The sequence below is a fragment of the Erythranthe guttata genome, chromosome 7, assembly GCF_056151865.1.
Source record: "Erythranthe guttata isolate IM_541 chromosome 7, IM_541, whole genome shotgun sequence".
NCBI lineage: Eukaryota > Viridiplantae > Streptophyta > Magnoliopsida > Lamiales > Phrymaceae > Erythranthe > Erythranthe guttata.
Window position 1 is genome coordinate 11,690,222 of NC_142539.1, and position 18,524 is coordinate 11,708,745.

The 18,524-nt window shown below is 37.2% G+C and overlaps 3 protein-coding genes across 3 annotated transcripts; 1 reads left to right on the forward strand and 2 right to left on the reverse strand.

Moving 5' to 3' along the window:
* Positions 1-736: 736 nt before the first annotated feature.
* Positions 737-3,326, forward strand: LOC148769700 (pentatricopeptide repeat-containing protein At3g58590-like). Its single transcript, XM_088820956.1, has one exon. The coding sequence runs from the start codon at positions 877-879 to the stop codon at positions 3,184-3,186; it is 2,310 nt and encodes a 769-aa protein (XP_088677082.1). The 5' UTR covers positions 737-876; the 3' UTR covers positions 3,187-3,326.
* A 9,683-nt stretch (positions 3,327-13,009) lies between these two features.
* On the reverse strand, positions 13,010-14,385 carry LOC148769701 (uncharacterized). Its single transcript, XM_088820957.1, has 2 exons — positions 13,375-14,385; positions 13,010-13,303 (listed from the first exon to the last, which is right to left on the reverse strand). The coding sequence occupies exons 1-2, from the start codon at positions 14,383-14,385 to the stop codon at positions 13,133-13,135; spliced, it is 1,182 nt and encodes a 393-aa protein (XP_088677083.1). The 3' UTR covers positions 13,010-13,132.
* A 29-nt stretch (positions 14,386-14,414) lies between these two features.
* Positions 14,415-16,646, reverse strand: LOC148769702 (uncharacterized). Its single transcript, XM_088820300.1, has 2 exons — positions 15,372-16,646; positions 14,415-15,297 (listed from the first exon to the last, which is right to left on the reverse strand). The coding sequence occupies exons 1-2, from the start codon at positions 16,644-16,646 to the stop codon at positions 14,425-14,427; spliced, it is 2,148 nt and encodes a 715-aa protein (XP_088676426.1). The 3' UTR covers positions 14,415-14,424.
* Between the last annotated feature and the right edge of the window lie 1,878 nt (positions 16,647-18,524).

Here is an 18,524-nt window from a genome sequence, read left to right on the forward strand (position 1 = left end):
TGGTTGCGCGCATATTAAGAAACTCAATAAATATGCATAGATTATACCAAAAATATCATAGTGAATACTAAAATACCATTGTCATTAATTATTTTTCAATTAACTAACTAAGCGTGATAAGGGGGGAAATTTATAAAAGAGCAATTAATGATTTGTTAGAACTCTAAAATGATAAATAAGTTGGTACAAAAGAACATCCTAAAAAGACAAATAATATGGGACATATGGAGTATAAGATAAAATGAAGATGGGATTTTTTTGGGTAAATTCCACCTTCCCCCTTGTACTTTGGCTCGGTATCACTTTGCCCCCTTCTACACTCGATTGCATCAATTTGCCCCCTTCACTTGAAAAATTGTCTCAATATGGCCCTCGCTAGTAGTTGTCAGACATTTAACCTTAACACCATTTGATTTAAGCTCTAAAATAAATAAAAAAAAAAAAAAAAAAAACACCACCTCTTCCCGTTCAAATTATTATTAAAAAATAATAATAAGAATAATAATAAAATAAAATAATAAAAAATTTAAGACAACAAGAAAACATAGTCCAAGACGCCAGCCACAAATTTTTTTTTTTTTTCTAATAATTATTTAAACTGGAAGGGGTGGTTTTTTTGTAATTTTGAGACTTAGTTGAAACGGTGTTTCAAAGGTCTGAAAACTAACGGCTAGGGCCACATCATTGTGATAATTTTTCAAGTATAAGGGGGCAAATCGATACAATCGAGAGTAGAAAGGGGTAAAGTGATACCAAGCCAAAGTAAAGGGAAAAGTGGAATTTACCCAATCTTTTAAGCGTTGAAATAGAAACACTCATTTGAAGTCACTAACGAATGTCTAAGGTTGAACCTTGAATTTTTTTTTCCTTTACTGCATGAGAAATTTAGCATCGATCTTTGGCAAGTCCTCGTATCACTCCACCTTCACCCATAATCGCATCTCTTCTACCCAAAAACTTCATTTCTCAGCCAGCTCCAATGGAGAACATATCAAACACCATAACTGCATTGCGGCTCTGCTCCAAAACCCCGTCGAAATTAGTTCACTCAAAGAAGCAAAATCATTCCACGCACTCGTCATCACAGTGGGCTCGTTTCCCGCACAAGAACCCGTTTTCCTCCACAACAATATCATCTCAAAGTATGCGTCCTTTGGCGAAATTTTCATGGCTCGCAAGGTGTTTGATGAAATGCCTCAGAGGAATGTTGTATCGTATAATACCATGATAACTTGTTACAGTCGAGATGGGTTTTTGCAGGAGGCTTTGGAACTGTTTTTGGAAATGAGAAGGTGCGGTTTTAAGCCGACGCAATTCACGTTTGGCGGCTTGTTATCGTGTCGTTTGTTGGATGCCCTTGAAGGAATGCAGTTGCACGCTTTGATTGAAAAGACAGGGCTTTTTTATTTGGATGCTTTTGCTGGAACTGCATTGTTGGGAATGTACGGGAAAAATGGATGTTTAGATGAAGCTCTCGGGATATTTGAATACATGCCTAACAAGAACATGGTGACGTGGAATAGCATGATATCTGTATTAAGTGAGATGGGTTATTTTGAAGATTGCATTTTTACGTTATCGGAGATGATCGCGAGTCGAGTTGGAATATCGGAATACACTGTCGTGAGCGTTTTGACTTGTTTGGAAGAAGTTAATATGCAATTAGGAGAGCAAGTACACGGGCTAGTGATAAAGTACGGATTCGATAACGTAGCTTCGGTGCACAACTGTCTGATTAACATGTACGCGAAGTGTGTCACCACTTCGTCGGCGGAGAAAATGTTTGAGAGTGCTCCTGTTAAGGATATTGTCTCGTGGAACACACTAATTGGCGCGATGGCAAATAGTGATCGACCAATCAGAGCACTTGATTTCTTCTGGAAAATGTGTAGGACTGGATTATCACCTAATGAAAGAACATTTGCTAATGTGCTCACCGCTTGTTCAAGGCTGCAACTTTTATCGTATGGAGAATGCATCCACGCGAATTTGATTAAGAAACGATACGAGTCGGATGTGTACAGCGGCACCGTTTTGGTTAATTTCTACGCAAAATGTGATAAACTGCAAGAAGCGCGAGTCTGTTTCGATTGTATACCTCAGAAAAATATTGTTTCTTGGAATTCGTTAATGCTTGGGTGTTCGAGCGTGGGTTATTCTTCAATTTCCGTAACGCTGCTTCGAGAAATGATTCAGTCAGGCTATCACCCGAACGAGCTGTCGTTTTCGATCGTTATTAAATCGTCATTAAAAACGGAGTTGCTACAGCTTCATTCACTGACAATCAAAAAGGGTTACCAAGAGAATAGTTACGTGTCGAGTTCTCTTATAAGCTCTTACGCAAGAAACGGTCTGGTATCTGAAGCCTTAACTTTTGTCGGATCTGCGCAGACAAAGTCTTGTGTTGTTTCATCCAATATTATTGCGTGGATTTATAACCGAACCGGACAGTACGGAAAAACCCAAGAATTCTATGCCGATATGGAGAATCCAGACGCGGTATCTTGGAATATTCTGATTGCAGCTTGTTCGCGGAACGGTTATTATAAAGAGACTTTCGAACTCTTCGATCACATGCGCACATCTCCAATCTGTCCCGACAATTACACGTACGTGAGCCTCTTCAGTGTTTGTACCAAATTGTGTAACCTCGCGTTAGGCAGTTCTCTTCACAGTCATATTCTCAAGACTAATTATGAGTTACGCGATACGTTTGTTTGCAACACCATGATTGACATGTACGGAAAATGCGGAAGCATCGAGAGTTCGATTAAAATATTTTACGAGACGAGAGAAAAGAATATTATTTCTTGGACTGCTCTTATCTCGACCCTCGGACTGCACGGCCATGCAAATGAAGCGTTGGAAAGATTTGGAGAGATGGTGGAAACGGGTATCGAGCCCGATAAAGTTGCGTTTTCAAGTGTTCTCTCGGCTTGTAGACACGGTGGATTGGTTAAACAGGGGATGAATTTGTATAGAGAAATGAAAGTGAAGTACGGAGTTGAACCGGATATTGACCATTATGTCGTTGTTGTCGATTTATTGACGAGATACGGACATATAAAAGAAGCGGAGCAACTCATTTTGGGGATGCCTATTGCACCGAATGCGCTGATATGGCGTTGTTTTCTTGACGGCTGTAAGAAACAAACAACCGTAGAAAGTCTTGCTTTTTCACCGTAGAGCAAGTGTTTGTGCATAGCTGATTATTTACGAACATTGTCTTCGATGTTGTTATGGATTATTATAAAATGTTTCTTCATCGATGAAAACGTTTCCTGTTTAATGAAAGCGATGAACCAAGACTTGCCTTTTTTTCCTTACTATCATGTAGCCCTATGTCCCGAAAATGGGAATACGGGAACTTGGGGGAAACGTGTAAATATTAATACAATAGGGGTGCATTTATAAATATGCTATATAAACATATATATAAGTTTTTATTTATATATAAATTCTTTTTATATATTTTATACAAACATATTTAAAATAAATTTTACTATAAATTTGCAATTGATCATTAAATCATGTTAATAATTCGGGAAACAACAAAAATATTTGAAAATTTGCTATTCAAATGTGTTTCTAACTTTTTAGAAATTGCGAAATGGCCCATAATGTGTCCGACAGATGTCTTCAAGCTTCCGACACGAAATGTTTCCGAAACACGGAAACGTTAAGAAGTCGAAGTTTCCGTGCTGCATAGATGTTGCCTCATTCCATTTGCCAATAACTCGTGTTAGATATTTGGTTTCATTGAAGGATGCTTGCCATTGGCTCGATGGGATGAACTAAATTTCCTCTTCAATCGATATGGTTAACAAGCCCGTTAATAATATGAACTCAAGTTATATAAAAGAAATAATGCCGATATTGAAATTTGAGATCAATTTATAGAGTTTGATGCAGGGAATTTTGTTACGTTTTGGTTGAATTCTCTTCACCTAATTTTGCTACGTTTGGGTTCTCGGGATTCCACGAATGCTGCATCTTTTATTTGTCTTACAGTCACAAAGGGCTATACCATTTATGGTTGTGTAATTGGTAAGAATCATCTCTCATTCTATAACATTATATTACAGATAGATGAAAGTCTTGTTTATATATATGTTGTTTCTTGTCAGTAAGTTCGTTGGTGCCCGTTATAGTTGCCCCGTTACTTCATCGTACTTGTTTTATGCTTTTCTTTTGTTTTCATTCTTTCCGCGTTAAAGAAATAAAACACATTTGAGTTTTCATTATGCATGAGTATCGGTCTTTCGTAAACATTTTTCTTCAACGTCTTTCATGTTGATTACTAGGTAACTGTGATTTGCAGTGAGTATCGGTCTTTCGTAAACATTTTTCTTCAACGTCTTTCATGTTGATTACTAGGTAACTGTGATTTGAAGCATGAATTTGATGGTTCTTGAAATTTGAGTACACTCGTATAATTGTAATTTGTAAGAAAACTTTATGACCACAATTGTAATCTTGTATTCTCGAGTATCATTCTCGTCGTATCAGTTTCACATATTCCTGACAATTATAACTATTTTCATTTGATGTAAGCACAAACTTTTTTTTTTTAATAAAAAAAATTGATTAAGCAGTTTGTTTTTTATGTTACTCAAAATACCCCACATTCTGATTTGAACTAAACTCACCCGCTCCAGGAATGGGTCAACTACGTTCTGTCGATTGGTAAAGCTGATCCAAGTTGATTGATATAGTGAGTCCACTATTTTTTTAGTTAATCAAATAATTTGATATCTATACAGTCAAGGTGTTCTTGTTTTTTACTTGCAATACTAGTCTAGAATTTCAAATCTAAGAAGAAGAAAAATCCATTTCTCTGCCTTGAGGATTTCTATCTTCGTCATCATTTCAGTATCAAAATAACTGCAATCATGATATTAATGTAAGTAAATTTGAACTCTATCGTATGATTATTATGAAGAAAAAAGTGAATTGGGAGTTGGGTCATCAAACTTTAAAATTAATCATCAGAACAGAAGAATGTGAAGAATGTGAACACGTATAGCATTAGATTTATCGGCCATCCAAATCATTATTTTCTCATGCATAAGTAACCTTATATCTAACAAAGAACAAAGCTCCGTCAAATCCTCGATAATTGTAGTGTTTTTGTTCAGTATGGGAAATATCAATGGTTTATAATGACGGGGTAGCAACTCTATGGGTATGAAGCTTTTTGGGGAAACCCAATAGCAAACCCAATTGAGCTAGGGACAATATCCTACCAATGTGGAGTTTGTGCTATCCGGTGGACCTTTATCCGGAGGACCTTTATCCGGTGGGTCTTTCGGTTACATGTATTGCGTGGATAGTTTACAAATAAAATCATAAATCCTATTTATACTTCTCTACCCTCGAATGGATGTTGGAAAATAATTGAATCTTACTATTGGGAGTGGATCCGTAGAACACTACATTAACCGTTCTAAGTACCTTTTAGAAGGTAAGTACAACAAAGAAACTTTTAGAAAATTTATAGAGACCTCAAAAACTTTATGACAACTTCATATAATTATTTCTAGATAATTCTAATCTACAAGTGGTCACTTTGGGTTTCCTTTTCAGATAGTTTCTTGGTCCAATGAGAACTTTTTTGGCCAAACTATTATAAAATTTAGTCCAAAATACCTGGATTGTGAGTCCTCATCATCATTTCATATTGTTTACAATTATGGGATTTTTGTGAGGAGGTACATGACCAACGGTCTTTATTAATATAGGTTTATGTGTTTTATTTATTTTGCAAATAAGTTCATCCCTTTAACATGTATTATAAATAAGGGATAATTTGACAAACCCCCCTCATTAGCCTCCTCTAATTACAATGAGTCCAAATATTTTTCTTATTTTTGAGTTAAATCCAAAACATTTAAAATTAATAAAAGTTAATATAGTTTGACAATTATAATATTTTCTCTTATCACGTTTCTTTATATTTTATATTTTATACTCAGTTATTCTCTATTTCTATGTTAAGTCCCACACCCAAACCTTAGATCTGTCGTTCTTCCTTTTTTACACAGACCACACCTATGCTGCCCCGCCACCACCACCACCACGGCAAACAATGGTCGTTGAAGCAAGTGAAGAAATAGAATAATTAACGAGTTGGGCGGTTTTTCTTCTTCTCTTACAGATGAGTTTTGAGCCGAGAAATAATTTTACTTAAAGCTTCTGTAAGCATAATAATCCAACAAACCAAACATGGGTTTTTGTCTTCATCTATCCAAGCAACTCTATATTCTCTTTAGGTAATCTCTTTTCCTTTTGTATTTTAGTATGGTCTTTTGATTTATTTTTATTTTTTTCATTTTTTTTAATCGGAAATATGATATGTCTGCAAAGTACTATTTTTTATGCTAATTAGTGATATGTTGTACCATTATATAAACATGAGTTTTTGGTTGCCCTTGTCAACTTATGTAAATAAAAGAAGAATATTTATTGTAGTTGTTGTTGGCGCCAGATTTCCGACTATTGAAGATCGAGGAAATCTGCCGAGTTTTTGGAATTAAAAGATAGGCAAAGATTTATTTCCATGTTTATTTTGGGAATTATTTAGAGTCCTATATTTTTAATATTCCTATTAGGACTTTGATTTATTTCCATGTATCTTATTCTAGTTAGGTCTATTTGTACTTATCTAGAATAGAGTTAGAAATCGGCTAGGATTCTGCTTACCTAGTTATACGATTTCTTGGAGATCAAGCAAGGGTTTGGGAGGCAAAATTCGTGCCTATATAAAGCCTCACAAGTCATTGAAGATCTCAACACTTTTATTGGATAAAAACCTCTCATCGTATTGAAGTTGTGCTAGGGCAGTCTGCGGAGCAGGACTGTCCCATCGTTGCGTGTGCTAACATATACAGAGTTGCTGTATAGATCTCGGGAGAGGTCATCCGCGTTTCTGAAGGGAGTTCAGGCTTGAAGAAGGTTCAACGCACGCGGAGTGGAGCTGCTGTAGAGAGACACGGAGTTCGAGTTGTGTACAAGAACGGCGTAAAAATTAAAGAGGGAGTCTTTATTATTTTTAATAAGTCCTATTAATGTACATTGTAAATCTGAACTAGTGAAAACGTGTTTGCAGATCCACGTGGATGTAGGGCACATTTGTGTCTGAACCACATTAATTTCTCGTGTTCATTTATTATGCTTTCAGTAGTTTATAACTGTGTTAACACAAGAATTATAGTTGTAACTGAATATTGTTCCCACAACTTAACTGTTACAACTTAGGTTAATCGATTTCTATAGGCATATAAATCTACAATTGGCATCAAGAGCCTCTCACTAGATATACATAGTGTGTGATTTTGGGAATTTGATTTATTTGCCATTTATTTTCCATAGGAACTATGAATGCTCATATGGAAGGCGGTTCCACGACTCGTCCACCACTGCTTACTGGAACCAATTACTCTTATTGGAAGACCAAGATGAAGATGTTCATCAAGTCAATGGATGAAGATGCATGGCGCACAGTTCTGATTGGCTGGAAATGACCTGTTGCCACAGATGAAAAATGAATCAAAACTGAGAAGCATGAAAAAAAATGGAACAAAAATGAGCAGATTGCTGCAAATATGAATTCCAAAGCCTTGAATGCCATATTAATGGAATTGATATTAATCAATTCAAAATCATCTCAACATGTGAGTGTGCCAAAGAAGCATGGGAAAAATTACCAATTGCTTATGAGGGGACAACCTCTGTTCGATTATCAAAACTTTAGATGCTCGCTACTCGCTTTGAGGATCTTCGAATGGAGGAGAATGAAACCGTAAGCGATTTTAATTAAAAACTATGCGATATCTCCAATGAAGCTCATGGGCTTGGTGAAACCTATCCCGAAGTCAAGCTTGTTCGTAAAGTGTTGAGATTAATGCCAAACCGATTCGCATACAAGGTCACAACTATTGAGGATGTGGACTCATTGCGACTGGAAGATCTGATCGGAAATTTGCAGACATTTGAGAACAAGTTGAATATCAGCAAAATGGATAAAGAAAGAAAAATTGCTCTACAAACAGTCGTTGTGACAACTTCATCAGTGCCCCCAGTTCCCATGACAACACTCGAAGTCAAGCTAACAAAATCCATGTCTCTAATAGCTAAAAGCTTCGGAAAACTCGTGAATGCAAATGGACATCCTACAAGTTTTGAAAGAAAACCCAGAAGTCCTACAAACAAGCAAGAAGTCAGGAAGGGGATTCGATGTAGAGAATGTCGTGGCTATGGCCATATTCAAGCTGAATGTGCAAACACCCTGAAGAAGCAAGGAAAATCACTTGCTACAACCTGGAGTGACGATAACTGTGAATTTGATGATGACAGTGAAGCAAGTGATGCTGAAACAAGTATTGACTTATGTGGTACATACAGGGTTACTGATGTGACACAAGATGATGTCACATGCACTGAGCTGTCGCACCTTAGAATCACTGAAGTGACACAGGGTGATATCACATGCACTGAGCCACCACACCTCAGGTATGCTACTCGTAATCTCTAGATCCATAGAAATCTAAACACAACTTTTGTGTCCACATGAGAACATGAGAAGAAGATTCAGAGGATGATAAAGAATGCTCCATTGAGAAGATTCAACAGCAACTGAACGATCTTCTAAAGCAATGTCATGGGGTTGGTGATGAAAACAGGTGTTTGAAGGAGGAAGTGAAGGAACTGGAAGCAGAGAATGAAGCAGTTAAAGTCAAACTTATGGCAAGAATCGATGAGCTTGAATTAGAAAATGAGGCACTGGAGGTAAAACAGGATTTTTCCCTGAAGGATATTGACAATCTAAAAGGAGTGCTGAGACATTTGCAAAACTACGATTGCAATAAAGCAAGGAAAATCAAGAGAAATCATGCTCCAAAGAAAAATTCGGAACTCAACCTCAAGCGTGACAACACCCCTGTTGCAACAACGTTAGAGGCATCAGTCAATAAGTTAAATCGCACTGCGATTCTTCCTTCAAACAGGTTAGATGAAATTTTAAATGCTCATCCTTCAAATCCCGATAAACTTGGTCTTGGCTATACCGGGAGTAAGTTCGATGGTAAACCGAATCCGGATCGAAAAATTAATTTTGTGAATAATACTGTCAAACCTACTCCCAACATGTTTCCTCACAATCTAATACAGAAAGGTTTGTGCCAACTTGTCATTTATGTCACAAAGTAGGACATGTTACGCCAAAATGCTTTAAAATATGGAAATTGATCAATAAGAGTTTAGCATATCAATCATCCAATTCCGCTGCATGGGATCACAATTCCCAAATAAGATACTCTGATAATAAATGGATGAATAAGTATAATGCAAACTGCTTTCCTGCTATTCTTTCTGTAAAAGCATGTACTACTAACTCTTGGTATTTTGATAGTAGTTGCTCCAAGCATATGACAGGTGGACATAATTACTTAAAGAACTTGCATAATGTGTCTGGTGGACAAGTTACTTTTGGTGATGGAAACAAGGCCTCTGTGAAAGGAGAATGTAACTTGGATGTTGGAGGATTACCTAACCTTGAGAATGTTCTGTATGTAGAGGGTTTGAAATCAAACCTACTCAGCGTAAGTCAGCTATGTGATCTATACGACTCAGTGTTGTTCACCAAGCGTAAGTGTGAAGTGTTTGATCAAAACAACAGGTGTGTTCTATCTGGTTATAGATCCTCTGATAATTGTTATAAAATTGACCAAACTGACCAAGTTGAACAGTGTCACCTCACCACCTCTGATATCACAGATGTGTGTTGTCATCGAATGGGGAATTTGAATTTTCAGGATCTAACACGAAATATCAATGCAGGTTGTGTGAAAGGTGTTTCTCAACTAAACTCCAATGCACCATATTCATGTGGCGACTTTCTACTGGGGAAGCAGACTGAGAGCATTGGAAGAGAAAGACCAGAAGACAAAATCACAGAAGTATCAGCGCCGACATCTGATGTCGTAACTGAAGATGTTATCACTGGTAAAGAAGATATGAAAACTTGCAATAAGCTCAATGTTGACTACCACGAAATGGTCAGGTATGTCTATTTCACTTCCACTGTTGAACCAAAAAATATCAAAGAAGCAATTTTTGATGAATTTTGGGTGTTAGCCAAGCTTGAGGAACTTGAGCAGTTTTCTCGAAATGACATGTGGGAACTGGTTCTGAGTGATGACAAGGTAAAGCAACTAGAGGATGGGATATTTATCTCACAGAGCAAATATGCCAAGAACGTGGTAAGTAAATTTGGGTTGAAAAAGGCAATGCCTTTAACAACACCAATGACCTCAATTGAGAAGTGGGGAAGTGATTGTGATGGCACAGACATTGATTCCACACTATACAGGAGCTTGATAAGAAGTTTGTTTTATCTCACTGCTAGTAGATATGATATTTGTTTTAGTGTAGGTATTTATGCTAGGTACCAAGCAAGCCCTAAAGAGAGTCATTTGAGTGTTGTAAAGCGCATTATCCGATATGGTAGTGGAACACACGAATTGAGAAAATGGTATTCAAAATATACTAACAATTGTCTTGCAGGGAACAATGATGCTGGCTGGATAGGAGATGTGGATGACAGAAAAAGCACTACAGCAGGTTGTTTCTACATGGGTAACAATTTGGTATCTTGGTACAGTAAGAAACAAAATTGCATTTCCTTATCTACTGCTGAGTCTGAATAGATAGCTGCAGGTAGCTGTTGCTCTCAACTCCTTTGGATGCAACATATGTTAAATGACTATGGCTTTTGTGAAAAAGAGTTGCATGTCTTTTGTGATAATGAGAGTGCCATAAATATTTTAAAAAACCCTGTTCAGCATTTTAGGACAAACCATATATATATTCGTCATCATTTCATCAGGAATTTAGTAGAACAGAAACGTGTGACCATAGACTATGTGTTCACAGACAATCAGTTGGCTGATATTTTCACAAATTCCCTGGATTTCCTTAGATTTGATTCACAGACAAACGTGTGACCATAGACAATGTCCAAAATTAATCTATAAAAATGATAGTGCAATCATCTTCTTATTTTATCCGGATTGCACTTGATCTACTATTCGGACATATTATGTGTCACCTTCTTATGTGATAACATCGCACAACTTATGTTAATCCTTGTTTTGCTTGGAATAGTAGTGATGGATGTATCATTTTGACTAACTGTGGTTCGCTAGTTTTTGTGGATTAATATTTTGTTTCCGCGGTAAGTTCCGATAGAAATGTGTTGCCCCCTCTATCGGGAGTGATCAATGCCTATGGCCTCATTCATGTCAAAGATCATACTCCTATAGGAAGAATTATGCCATTTGCATATGCATTCCCGACTTTTAATTAAAAGCTATGTGAATTCTTAAGAAGGTTGCCCTCCTAATATTTGGTTGAACTTCATGTCAACAAAAAAAAAAAAAAAGAATCTCTACGGATTTGTGAAAAAAAAAAAAAAAGGTGTGATTTTTTGGGATGTTGTTCAGGTAAGTATTAGTGAAATTCTTCTTGAAGTTCACGGTCGAATTGCTGTGCTAATCGCATATGCATTCATAACCCCATTAAAATACCTAATTTATGATTTCTTGAGTATGGTCATGGGGCTCTAGGTATATCGTGCATCCAAGGCATGTTGGTGGCCTTCTATCGTGTCTTGCTGTAAGTTCTTTTGATTAATCCTTGAAAACAAGGCACATTACATTTTTTCTCTTGTGACCTCCTTGGTTTTCTTTCTTTGTAAAACTTGAGTTCTACATACTGCTGTAATATCCATATATATATATATATATATATATATATATATATATATATATATATATATATATATATATATATATATATATATATATATATATATATATATACATATAGAGTAAAATGCAACAGCCCCCCCCTGTGTTAATCCTAAAGACCAAAAAACCCCCTGTGATAAAAAAAGTGACTCAGACCCCCCTGTAATCTATAGTCAAAGTTGTTTCCCCCCCTCCAGATCGTCTGTGTCGTTCACGCGCTATTTGTGCGACTACTCATCCGAATTATGCACGATTTTTTAGCAAAAGGACATTATTGCCCCTCTGGTATTTACTTCTTAGTAAAGAGGGCATATATTTCCTCTCACAATCCGAAATTAGGGTTTATATTTCCTCTCACAAACCAAAATTAGGGGTCAATCGAGCTCATGTCTTCCTCTTCGTCTAACACCGCTGCAAAGAGAAGAAATTTGAAGCTGCATATGGATTTGCGTTACGCAACACCTCCGTTTTGTTATTGCGGGCAAAGGTCTTCTCTGAAGATTGTTGAATCAACAACAAAACCGTCAATAGGTAGGTTGTATCATAACTGCGAAATCCGAAGGTGTAATTTTTTCGAATGGTGCGCCCCGATTCGAGCTACATGGGAACCTGTTGGGATTCCTATCAAATATCCATCTTGGGAAGATGTAGTACAGGATAAAGTTGAGGAGGAGGATGAAATAATTTCGAGATGCACAAGTGTTCATAAATCGAGTGCAAAAGATTGTGGTAACAATTTTCAAATTTCCTGGGTTATATGCGCATTGTTGTTTGTTGTGGTGATGGTACTTTTGCAGAAGATTTAGAACATTTAGAGGCAGTGATGGATATTGTAGTTATTGATGGACTAAGTAGTACATGTTATGTTTGTCTTGTTTGTATTCAATGTTCCAATTGCTCAAATTTCTAATGAAAATATGGTTGGGTTTGTTCCAATTTCATTCTGCTGCAGTTTTTATGTTGTTGTTTACCAAATACTCTTACTGAAAAAAAAAGAACCAACATAATCTTACAAAACCAACCAACTCAAAAAAAAAATGGCAAGATGAATCCTAAATTTCACTTTTCCCACACTTGTTTTAACTTCAAACAACAACAATAATGTCAAATAAATATATTGAGAACATTCAAACAAATTGAGTTTTACTAATGTCTTCATAAGAAGCTAATTCATAAGAAGCTAAAAACATGCAAAATAAGCATTCACAATGGCTGAATGTTACTAATACAGTCATTATTAAGCCATGTTACAAAAACATTGTTTTTTTCAAAAAGGCTTCATAATAAGCAATAACAAAAACTGGATTATCATCATCACTTCCTTTCTAAATCTTCCACATCTTCTTCTTCTTGGACCTATCTTTGATGTTTTGCACTTCAGAAATCTGGACCTTCCTTTTTCTTTTGGGATTGGTTGAACAAGCACCAGCTTCTACAGTTGATGAGGCCTCCTTTTCATGTCCAAGCAGAGCTGCATTTCTTCTCCCCTGGTAAACCTAGAATGAATAGAAAGTAAGTTAAGTTCAAGTAAACTCACTATCTACAAATCAAGAAAACTACATTTTACCCTTGATGGTTGAGCTGCATTTGTATTCACAACCATTGACTCTTGAGAGGAAACTGGTGGAGGTGCACTACATCCAGATCTCATAAATTGAGGAGCTCTTGGAGTTCTTGACTTCACAACCAATGAAGGGGATGCAGTATGGCCAGTTGTTTGTGCACTTGGAGCTGTTGGAGGGGCAGAAGATGCAGTATGGCCAGTTCTTTGTGCACTTGGAGCTGCTGGTGCTGTTGGAGGGGCAGAAGATGCAGTATGGCCAGTTCTTTGTGCACTTGGAGCTGCTGGTGCTGTTGGAGGGGCAGAAGATGCAGTATGGCCAGTTGTTTGTGCACTTGGAGCTGTTGGAGGGGCAGAAGATGCAGTATGGCCAGTTCTTTGTGCACTTGGAGCTGCTGGTGCTCTTGGAGCTCTTGGATTCTTGCATATGTTACTATTATGGCCTCTTTGCATGCAATTCTTACATGTATGGGTCAAGCCCTTTCTGAATGAGGGCTTCTGCAGCTCCTCAGGTGCTTTTCTTCTCATTCTTTTAGGTCTCCCCCTCTTTATCTTTGGAGTTGGTGCTGCAAGTGGTTCATAAGAAGTCTTCAAGTAATCTCTCTGCCCTGGAACAGCATGTATCATGTGTTCAAATGTCTTCAAATACATTTCTTTTTTGTAGCAGTTGTCCACATAATCCTCCAACTTGTATCTCCTCTCTGCAATGCATGCCCATGCATGAGCACATGGGAACCCACACAGCTGAAAGATGCCACATGAACAAGTCCTATCAGTCAACTTCACAATGTATGTATCCAAGCAGTGTTGAACCTCAAATTTATCCCTCCCACACCAAGTAGGAAAGCAATTTCTTGCTGTCTTCTGGAACTTGTTGATTTTTCTTAAGATGTTTGGACAAATTGTGCCTTTATACTTCTCCATCCCAGTTCTTTTTGTTTGGTGTCTAGTTGTCAACCTTCTCCTAATCCATTCAAACATGCTGATTATAGGCTTCTCCCTTGCTTGAAGGATCATGTTGTTGAAAGATTCACACAAATTATTGACTAACACATCTTATTTGCAACTTGTGGTGAAGTGTGATCTGGTCCAATGACAAGGTGGGATGTTCCTTAACCATTCTGCTGCAGCTCTATCAATCTTCTGAATCTCAGTCATATGCATTGCAAATGTATTCTTGTTTCCAGTTGATGCAGCTTTCCATAACAGTGTCTTCAGATCTTCAGATGGCCACTTACTTCTGAAATTCTGGTATATATGTCTCACACAGAACCTGTGAGCACAACCAGGTGCTAGTTCTTTCAATGTCTCCAACAACCCCTTCTGTCTATCAGAAATGAAAGTCCATTTGGTTTCTTCTACACCACCAATATCTTCAAGTAATGCACTAATAAACCAAGTCCATGTCTCCCTATTCTCACTTGGCACAACAGCAAGTGCAATAGGAAACAAATTATCATTGCCATCTCTACCAATTGCAGCCAAAAGTTGCCCCCCATGAAATGTTTTAAGGAAACACCCATCCAAACCAATCAAAGGTCTACAACCAGACATGAATCCTCTTTTCATTGCATCAAGACAGAAATACATTCTATCAAAGATAGGGGGTTCTGAATAGAGTACCTTTCTGAGTAACATCTTAGAACCAGGATTTTTGTCCCTCACTGTTTCACAATAGTCCCACAGTAGCTTGTATTCTGCTGCATCATCTCCTCTGATCCTCTCGATTGCTGCTTTTTTTGCTCTCTTGGCCTTCCAGTATCCAGCATCCACACCAACTTTTCTTAAGATTGTATTTTGCAGCTTGACTATAGAAATGTCTGGATTATCTTTAATTCCTTGTTCCAGTCTCTTCCCAATATACTTGGCATTAGCATGTCTGTTGACCTTCACTTTACAACATGTGTGCTCACCTGAAATAGTCTTGATCTGCAATATAAGTTCATAACATGTTATAAACAAGTTTTAATGTCATATTAAAATTTTAAAAGTATTAGTTATACCTGAAATACTGGACCACCTTGAACAACTGATGCATGAATCCTCCAGTTGCATCCCTCTGCCTTGCACTTTGCAGTGACTCTTTTTCTTTCATTCTTCACATACTCCAACTCATATCCATTTCTCACAACCCAATCCCTAAGAGCCTCTCTATATAATTCAATACTTGGAAACCTCATACAAACTTCCAAGTCCCTATTTTTCATATTCTGCCCCTCAGTGTATATAGGATACCTGTTACACTCATTTCTGTCATCTAGATTCTCAATTTCATCATCATCATCTGCATCACTAAACCACTCTGATGGAGATGGATCAATACTATACTTCTGCAATTTGGGCCTTTTTCTTCTAGATTGCCTCAACATATTTTTCAGCTTCTTCACTTGGTCTTGTTTAGTGATAACTTTTTCCACAAAAATATCATCTTCTGAAGACCCTTCAATGTCTTCCAACACTTCAGTTGGAGCATCTGAATCTATTTCATCAGCATCATGATCAGGTTGAATGTAGTCTGTATCAGATGAATCATCAAATTCAGAAGAGCTTGTATAATTTGTTGTTAGAGGCTCTTCAGCTCTTGGTTGCACTTCTTCTGCAATTGGAGACAATTCTTCTTCAGCTATTGGCTGCACTTCATCAGTATTTGGAGGCAATTCTTCTTCAGTTCTTGGCTGCATTTCATCACTATTTGGAGGCAATTCTTCTTCAACTCTTGGTTGCACTTCATCACTAATTGGAGGCAATGCTTCTTCAGCTCTTGGTTGCACTTCATCAGTAAGTGGAGGCAATTCTTCATTTGTTGATGCTTCCTCTTCAGTTGTTGGTTGCACTTCATCAGAAATTGAAGGCAATTCTTCATTAGTTGCTTGAACTTCTTCAGGTTCTTGTAATAACAGAGGAATTTCTTTTTCTGGTGCTGGATGAATAATGTTCCCATTTCTGTCAACTGATATAAGTGGTTCTATACCAAGCTCCTCTGTGTACAATGTGACATGGTTTAGTCCTTGGTGTACATCAATCAAAAATCGGATGCCAATGTCAATTTCCACAACCTTCAACCCATAATCAAGTGGTTGCCCAGGATACAAGAAGTAGAATTGTATATCAAACCTCTTTCCTCCACAGAGCCTATAAATCTTGTAAAGTGTGTCCAAGTTGAGGTAGTCTAAATTCACATCATGGACTTGGTCATGTCTTCCTCCAACATAAGTTAATTTCTTGTTTTGAACAAACTTTCCATCCAACCAAACATTAAATGTACAATAGTGGTCCATCTTGTATAAAGACAAAATTCTAAACAATCAAAAGATGGACCATGTTGCAATGAAACATTATTTAATTCAAAAACTGAGACAAAAAAAAATTTACTTTTATATTCAACTTCGATACTGCAAAGCTCTGTACCCCACAAATATTTTTAAATATTAACCATGTGCATAGATTATTATTTTTTGTTATATAGAACAAGACCCAACAACAATCAAACATAAACAAAGAAAAACCGACAAAAAAACATTAAATTTCAGCCTCATAAAGTAGTATATGCATGACCACAATCCAAACATCAAAAAACGGGACAAAACAAGCAGAAGATCCGCAAAAAAGAAGGGTAAAACTCACCTCAGCAATCTTCTATATTTTCATGTCAATGTCTTCAATCGCTTCACTTCACCTTGTGTGGATTCGAACCAAAAGAATTAACGGACTAATATTGGGGAATCGATTTAGGGTTTCTCAGAATTTAGGGTTTTTTGGAATTTTGGGGATTTTCACAGCGAGAGAGAGAGTATGTGTAAATCTGTTGATAATTTCACGCTTTTACTGAAGGGTTTTTTTGTCTTTTCGCAGGTGGTCAACGGGTGAAATAAAAAAGGGTCGAGTGTACTTACTTAAATAGATTATAGGGGGGTATTGGTCACTTTTTTTATCACAGGGGGTTTTCTGGTCTTTAGGATTAACATAGGGGAGGTTGTTGCATTTAACTCTATACATATATATATATATATATATATATATATATATATATATATATATATATATATATATATATATATATATATATATATAGACACACACACACACATATATAATCCTATTTATTTATTTTATTTTTTCAAATCTCTGGAAATCTAGGGTTTATGAGTTTATTACGGCCTCTAGCTGACTGGTGACACGTGGTTGTCTTGATACGTGATCTGTTTCGAATCCCTGAAGGAGCATGTGGGAATATATTTTTGTTTTATCATGATGTTTGTGGGATCTGTTTCTATAATGTCAACAGATTTGAAAATATCTTTGGTTATCTTGAGATGTCCCATGTGTTTTCAAAAAGTTGTGCACTAACTATCTTTAGGGCTTCTAGGATTTCTCAATATTTCCTCTACTCGACCTCTCTCTCTATATTTTTCCAAAGCTACTCGTCTCTTCTCTTTTCTGTGCTCCACAGATTTACTATGGAACGAGACAAATCGGTCGAGGGGTCTGAAATGAGGAAGCACAAACCACTGTGCATAGCCGTCCGACAAGAAGTCTGAAAAAATGTCAAAGTCTGTGACAACAACAGTGGTCTCTGTAGTTCCCATCTCTCTCGTGGCCACAAATCCGGAGCCCACGGTCACACATGTGTAGTCACCAGCCCCAAGCTCCAAATAAGGTGTTGTCTCTGATCCACTGGACAATATTCTGGTTGAAAGTGATCCTTCCATGTCTAAGGCAGAAGATGTTGGTGGTGAAGACCATGTCGCAATTGAAGAAGCTACTTCAGCGCCCCTGTGCTGCTTCACCGACCTCAAAGGAAGTTTGAGAGCAATTATGGTCTTGAGGATGAGTCATACTCTTCGAGTGGTCACCAATCTCTTTCTGAGCACACTTATGCTGTCTTTTGTGCCGTACATCCAACTAGATTTGAGTCATCAGAATCTTCACCGGAACCCTAACTTTCTGTTGATTCTCCGTTGTTGGGTCTCGAGGTTATTTGCGAAGGGAAATTTTCAATGTGGCTCCTGAATTGAATAAATATTTTTACAGGTGTAAGAATCAAATCACTGTTAAGCCATTTGTGTCAATGACACCATAGCCTTTGTGATCACTGTATGTTGGGTTTCTCTGAAGCATCACTCATGCTGTTTTTATCAACATTGGGGAGTACATCT

Coding starts and splice junctions, on each gene's coding strand:
- LOC148769700 (XM_088820956.1), top strand. CDS start 877: ATGAGAAATTTAGCATCGATCTTTGGCAAGTCCTCGTATCACTCCACC.
- LOC148769701 (XM_088820957.1), bottom strand. CDS start 14,385: ATGATCCTTCAAGCAAGGGAGAAGCCTATAATCAGCATGTTTGAATGG. Junction 13,304..13,374: donor ATGCAGCTCAACCATCAAGG/GTAAAATGTAGT, acceptor TATTCATTCTAG/GTTTACCAGGGGAGAAGAAA.
- LOC148769702 (XM_088820300.1), bottom strand. CDS start 16,646: ATGGACCACTATTGTACATTTAATGTTTGGTTGGATGGAAAGTTTGTT. Junction 15,298..15,371: donor AAGGTGGTCCAGTATTTCAG/GTATAACTAATA, acceptor CTTATATTGCAG/ATCAAGACTATTTCAGGTGA.